Source organism: Salvia splendens, chromosome 15 (assembly GCF_004379255.2).
Source record: "Salvia splendens isolate huo1 chromosome 15, SspV2, whole genome shotgun sequence".
NCBI classification, from domain to species: Eukaryota; Viridiplantae; Streptophyta; class Magnoliopsida; order Lamiales; family Lamiaceae; genus Salvia; species Salvia splendens.
Window position 1 is genome coordinate 17,443,492 of NC_056046.1, and position 6,157 is coordinate 17,449,648.

At 34.5% G+C, this 6,157-nt stretch overlaps 1 protein-coding gene and 1 pseudogene across 2 annotated transcripts; one reads left to right on the forward strand and one right to left on the reverse strand.

The window, feature by feature from the left end:
• On the forward strand, window positions 1-2,303 carry LOC121766788 (annotated as a pseudogene).
• An 18-nt stretch (window positions 2,304-2,321) lies between these two features.
• On the reverse strand, window positions 2,322-3,691 carry LOC121768173 (thioredoxin H1-like). 2 transcript variants are annotated; one of them, XM_042164557.1, is made up of 4 exons: window positions 3,549-3,675; window positions 2,893-2,983; window positions 2,670-2,792; window positions 2,322-2,574 (listed from the first exon to the last, which is right to left on the reverse strand). In XM_042164557.1, the coding sequence occupies exons 2-4, from the start codon at window positions 2,926-2,928 to the stop codon at window positions 2,431-2,433; spliced, it is 303 nt and encodes a 100-aa protein (XP_042020491.1). In that variant the 5' UTR covers window positions 2,929-2,983; window positions 3,549-3,675; the 3' UTR covers window positions 2,322-2,430. The 2 variants fall into 2 exon arrangements, with proteins under 2 accessions (XP_042020491.1, XP_042020490.1); XM_042164556.1 differs by lacking the exon at window positions 2,893-2,983 and having other exon boundaries at window positions 3,549-3,691.
• Between the last annotated feature and the right edge of the window lie 2,466 nt (window positions 3,692-6,157).

A 6,157-nucleotide genomic window follows, 5' to 3' on the forward strand; every position in this document is an offset into this window, starting at 1 on the left:
TGTGTTCTGATTATCAATGGGCAGAGAAGAATTCTCATTTCTGGTTCTATCCATTATCCCAGAAGCACTCCTGAGGTACTAAAAATCTCATCTTTTTTTTCATATTACTATTTTTCTTGAAGTTATTGTGTGCAATGAAAGATCTTGGTGTATAGTTTTGAGGGAATTTTGTGTTTGCTGAAATGGGTTCCTTTTTCTTGTGTTTTAGATGTGGGGAGATTTGATAAACAAGGCTAAAGATGGAGGTCTTGATGTTATTGACTTATGTGTTTTGGAATGTTCATGAGCCTAGTCCTGCCAATGTACCTTTCTCTCTCTCTTTAAAGAATGTTGATTTTCTGCTTTATTTTGCTATATTTGTGCTGAAAAGTTTTTTTCTTGGTGAAGTATAACTTTGAAGGGAGATATGATTTGGTGAGGTTTGTGAAAACCATTCAAAAAGCAGGGTTATATGTTCATCTTCGAATTGGACCTTACGTTTGCGCAGAGAGGAATTTCGGATAACAACTGAAGATTCTTGCTTTGATCTGCACTGAAAATCAATCACACACAATTTCAAAGTTATAACCTTTTTTCAATAGGTCTTGATTGCAAAACTGTTGATTTTTTACTGACAATGTCTTGTGTCGACAGCGGCTTTCCTGTTTGGCTGGAATATGTGCCCGGGATTAGCTTCAGGACAGATAATGAGCCACTCAAGGTTTTAATTCCTTGTGGAATTAATTTGTGTAGTGTACAACTTTGTGTATGATAATTACTATTTTGATGGTTTGTTGTTGTGGTAGATGGCAATGAAAGGTTTGACGGAGAAGATAGTCGATATGATGAAGGCCAGGGATCTGTATGAATCTCAGGGTGGCCCCATTATTGTATCCCAGGTTGGGGTTTTCACCTCTTCAATCTGCTATGGCATGACTCTGTACTTAGTCTGGCTAGTATGTTTTCGACTTCTAATGAGACTGCTTGCACAGATTGAGAACGAGTATGGTCCACAAGCGAAGCAACTTGGCTTGAATCAATTATCAGGTTTACTGAATTCGAAGATTTGGCATTTTCTGTAGCTAAATTCATCCAAAATGGGGGTTCATTTGTTAACTACTATATAATGAAGATTTGAATATTCTTGTGATGACGGCTCAAGTTTTTCTGCACTAGAGATGCTCTTTGGTACACAACCTCTTTTTGTACAGCATCGATGTTGAGTCGTCAGAGTCCTTTCTTCACAGTGGAGAGCTCCCGACTCTTATCATTCAGTCAGCTGGTCTCACACTCTGCATGTTTTCGTGAATGGAGAGCATGGGAAAAGGCGAACTGTGGGTCAATGGCGAGAGCCTCAGAAGATACCGGACAGAATACACTGCTGGTAACGGCAATGGATGTAGTTACCCGGGGGTCTATAAGCCTCCAAAGTGGAAAACCAACGCAGAGATGGTAATAACAATTGCATACTATAAATCCAATTTAGAGAAATGTGATCTGTTTTCAATTGATTTTATAATTTATACTGATGACAACTTCATTTAGGTACCATCTACCAAGGTCATGGCTGAAACCAACACGGAATCTCCTCGTGCTTTTTGAAGAACTAGGAGGTGATCCGAAAGGGATCACTCTCGTCAAGAGGTCAGTGACTACAGTTTGCGCAGACGCCACTGAGTATCATCCAAACAGTAAGAGATGGCAAACCGAAAGCAACGGCAGAACACAAGTGTTCCACCAACCAAAAATACACCTTCACTGTGGTCTGTGGCAGTCCATATCTTCCATCAAGTTTGCCAGCTTTGGAACTCCTTTGGGAACCTGTGGAAGCTTTCAGCAAGGAACATGCCATGCTCCGACATCATACGATATCTTAAAGAAGGTACAGTAAAATTACACTAAAATATCAGAAGAAAAAAACTTTAAATAGTGAAATTCAATCTCCATGTTCACACAAGCAATTCCATCTCCCCCAATCTTGCAGAAATGCATAGGGAAGCAAAAATGCTCAGTGACGGTATCAAACAGTAACTTCGTGAAAGATCCATGCCCCAACGTGTCCAAGCGCCTCTCAGTTGAAGCAATATGTGCCCCTCAAAAATAATATGCATTGCGCAAGCAAAAGAGGAACGAGATGAGAATAAAACAGACCAGTTCTGTTGTGTGTAGCTGTTGTTGCACACCTGATTCAGATTGCATAGTTCTAGATTGTTTTTTTAATAGTACTCTTTTAGGTTAGGTCTCTGCTGTTTATAATCTAAGTGTAGGAAAAATAAAATTCTAGTGTGCTTCATGGGGAAAATAGAATATTTGTGATTGAAAAATAGAATAGGATAGTGGCATAGCAATCAAAAGCATAAGCCTTTATTGAATTAAATGTCAACATTACTACTACTCTGCAAGGGAAATAAAAAGGAGCTTGAACGTCTAAGTGAGCACACTAGCATAGTTCTAGGCAGTAGCAGTGTTGAGGTGCTTAGCAATCGTCTGTTGCAGCACTTCTTTCTTTGCTCCTACAATGGTGTCCAAGATCTTCCCTTCTTTGAGGAAGATGAAGGTTGGCATTGCCTCCACTGCCCAGTCACTAGCAACCGACTGCAAAAAAATACATCGAATCAACCACATTTTCACTTTCACCTACCATTAGAGTTCAAGAGCGAACGAAACAAGTGCTCGTCTAGATTTATTACCTTCAACTCATCGACATCCACCTTGAGGAACATTGCTGCAGGAAACTTCTTCGCTAATTCTGCAAAGAATGGAGCGATGATACGGCAGGGTCCGCACCAGGAAGCAGTGAAATCCACAACTACCTGCATTGAACAAAAGCAAAAGAGTGATTTCCACTACTAGTTACTATCAATCTTACAGTTGAAACGGAAATATGAGATGAAGTTGCCCAAATTGTTAAACCATTTTGTGCCTATTTCCCTTCTTCTTCATTGTCATTGATCAAGGAATATGGAAGCATAATTTATACCACGAATCTCATGAAAAATTAACCCTGAGATATAAACACACATACCCCAATAAATATTTTAATCCAAAAATCTCCCTTGCACCATCTCCATATGAAAGCGAAACAAGCTACATGAGAATTTAAAATTGAAAATATTTAAAAATAACTAAAAATCATCCAAAAATTGAAAAAATAAAGTCCAGCTAAAAAAGTGTTGTACGATTCCAATTAAACAATCATTGTTCTTCAACGTCCGAATATCCGCGAGGACCACGACCGAGTTATTAAATATTTCACCTAATTCCTAGTCATGCAAATATTGCGACAAAAATACAGATCAAATAAGCTCTCAGATACTTTATATGGAAACATATTTTCTTCTATTCACAAAATCAAAACTATAACTCACACATTAAAAAAATAGGAAAAAAATTTTCGAGTTACGTGAAAAGCTGAAACGGAAAACAGATCTCAAAAATTGAAAAATAGCAAAGACATCAACAGATCTCCGAGCAAAAACAATCGGATAACCAGAAATCGCTGATTATAGCAGATCATGCAGAGGCGACAAAAAATAAAAAAAAAATTGAACATAAATAGAGAAACATACCAGCTTGTTATTGTCATTTGCCTTCTGAAGCTGCTCGGTCCAGGTAGCATCAGTGTGGCAGCCGATCACTTGCCCTTCAGATTCCGACGTAGACATTTCTTCTTCTCCTTCTCTCTCTCAAAACTTATCACACAAGAAAACGCTCTTTAGTGTGTGCGGCGCGTGTTTATATACGCATATATGCCAGCTGGACTTTTTGTATTTATCGTATTTTTCAAATGAAATGTAATTGTTATTCATTTACTACTACAGTATTTCTTTTTTACTTGGGTTGAGTTTATTTTCTAAACCTTTTTTACTCCAAAATTAAAAAGATATTGCATTGTTTAATGTTTCCGAATGGTAAATTTATGCTAGTATTAATTATCTTGGGATCACGGTTTTAAGGAAATATATAGAGTGAAATTAGGAAAATATTCTCCCCGTCCGCAAGGGTCATTTTGACTCGATATGAATTTTAACAAATTGTTTAACTTTGTTAATAAAAGTAAAGGGAGAAAGTAAGTGGAGTGTGGAATCCATTTTTATATTAATTTTATAATGAAACGTGGGTATAGAAAGATAGTGAAATGTAAGGTGCATATATTGAAAAGGAAAAAAAAATAAAATTATGCACAATCCAAAATAGCAATATATTTTTTTAGATGGTGAGAAAGAGAGTAATAAATTAATGGTATCGATGTTGTAGCCACTAGCCAGTAGAATAAGATATTTTTATCCAATGCTATATATTCCACGATATAGGAAAATTATGAGGAAATATTTTAGGTATGATATTTTTTATCCATGGCTATATATTCCATGATATAGGAAAATTATGTGGAAATATTTTAGTTATGATATTCGAACATTATTACTAGGATATAGTGTCCAGATTCTGTGGGATTAGGACAATAGCTTTCCTAAAAATTGAGGTGATGGTTGACATTTTCTCAATGCCATTTATTTTCAAGCAAATCTCATCACATTAATTCTATCACTGCCCATTTAAGAAATGATATATGTATTAAATTTTACAATAAGTGATAACAATAATAATAATAATAATATATAATCGAATTTAATTTAACAGGATAAAATACCATATTACCAATATATGTAATCTATCTTGGATCGGAATTATATGATCAACAGCAAAAATTGTATTTTTATTATGTTTTATTTATTTATCTTTTATGTCCCTTAAAATTTTTGGGTAGTGATAAATGTACATAATTGTACATACATAATCAAACTTTTTTAAAAATTTTACATTGAAAATCAATTTATAAACATTAAATGATTTAAAATAAATTCCATACTAATCATTTTCAACACTTTAAATAAAATTTGAAATTCTAACTTAAATATTGGTATATTTAAGAAAAAAATTATTTTTTTTACTAAATATTGTATAAATAATTCAAATCAAACTTAGAATCATGTTACAATTTGAAATAAAGTTTATATATCACTTCTTTCTTATTGCTATATAATAAAAAAAATAACAAAACTAATTCTTGATTAAACTCACTTAAATTTAAAAATTTAAGGATATTACGTGCATGTACAATTATCTTTTCTCAAAATGTTTTCTATCTACACCTAATAGTTTCCTTCCCCCTTCATAGTGATTCCTTTATCTTCTCTCTCACTATACACAGTGCTCACGATAAATCTAAATCGAAGACTACTTGTGTAATCAATTGGTAAATCTAAATCTAAGACTACTCGTGTAATCAATTGGTAATTGGCTTTCATTTATATAATAAGGAATGTAATCACAAACTCTAAATATTGTATAAACCTCAAACTATAATCTGAACCGTTAGAAAATGTCAACAGATGACAAAACAATAGCAACTGAAAATGTCAACACAGTATCACCGGTTAATGCTGTGTTGATATTGTGTTGACACTATGTTGACATTTTCCGTTGCTACTATTTTGTCATCTGTTGATATTTTTTAACGGTCCAGATCATAGATTGGAGTTGGTACAATATATGAATTTGCATTTTATCACTACCCTTGTATAATAATTCCCAAAAACTACTAAGCTCAAACATAGTTAAATAAGCCCAATACCAATAAATGCACATGTAATACTCCATCCGTCATCGAAAATAAACAAATTTGTAAATGACACGAATTTTAACGTGTAATTAATAAAATAAGAAAGATAAAAAAAAGGTAAAGGAGAGAGAGAAAAAGTCATTGGAGTAGTGTTACTAGATTATGGGGTCCACATAATTAGTGGTACGCATATCTCTGCGAAGTTGTAAGACCATGTATGGGGGTTGACACCTGCCCAGTGCCAAAAGGTCAAGGAAGTTGGTGATCATATGACAGGGGAGCCGGCGATCGAAGCCCAGGTGAACAACACTATAACGGTCCTAAAGTAGCAAAATTCCTTGTCGGGTATGTTTCGACCCACAACATGAAAATAAAACCTTCCGTGGTACGGAGTCAAATTCTAACTTTCCATATTTAGACTTAGTCTAATTTTGGAGGATGACATAAAATAATAAAACTAGTCTAACTTTTTAGGGACGGGAGAGTATTTAATTTATCATATGCTAATCATTATTTTGCTCCATGCAATTTGATCATCATAGATCACACATCATA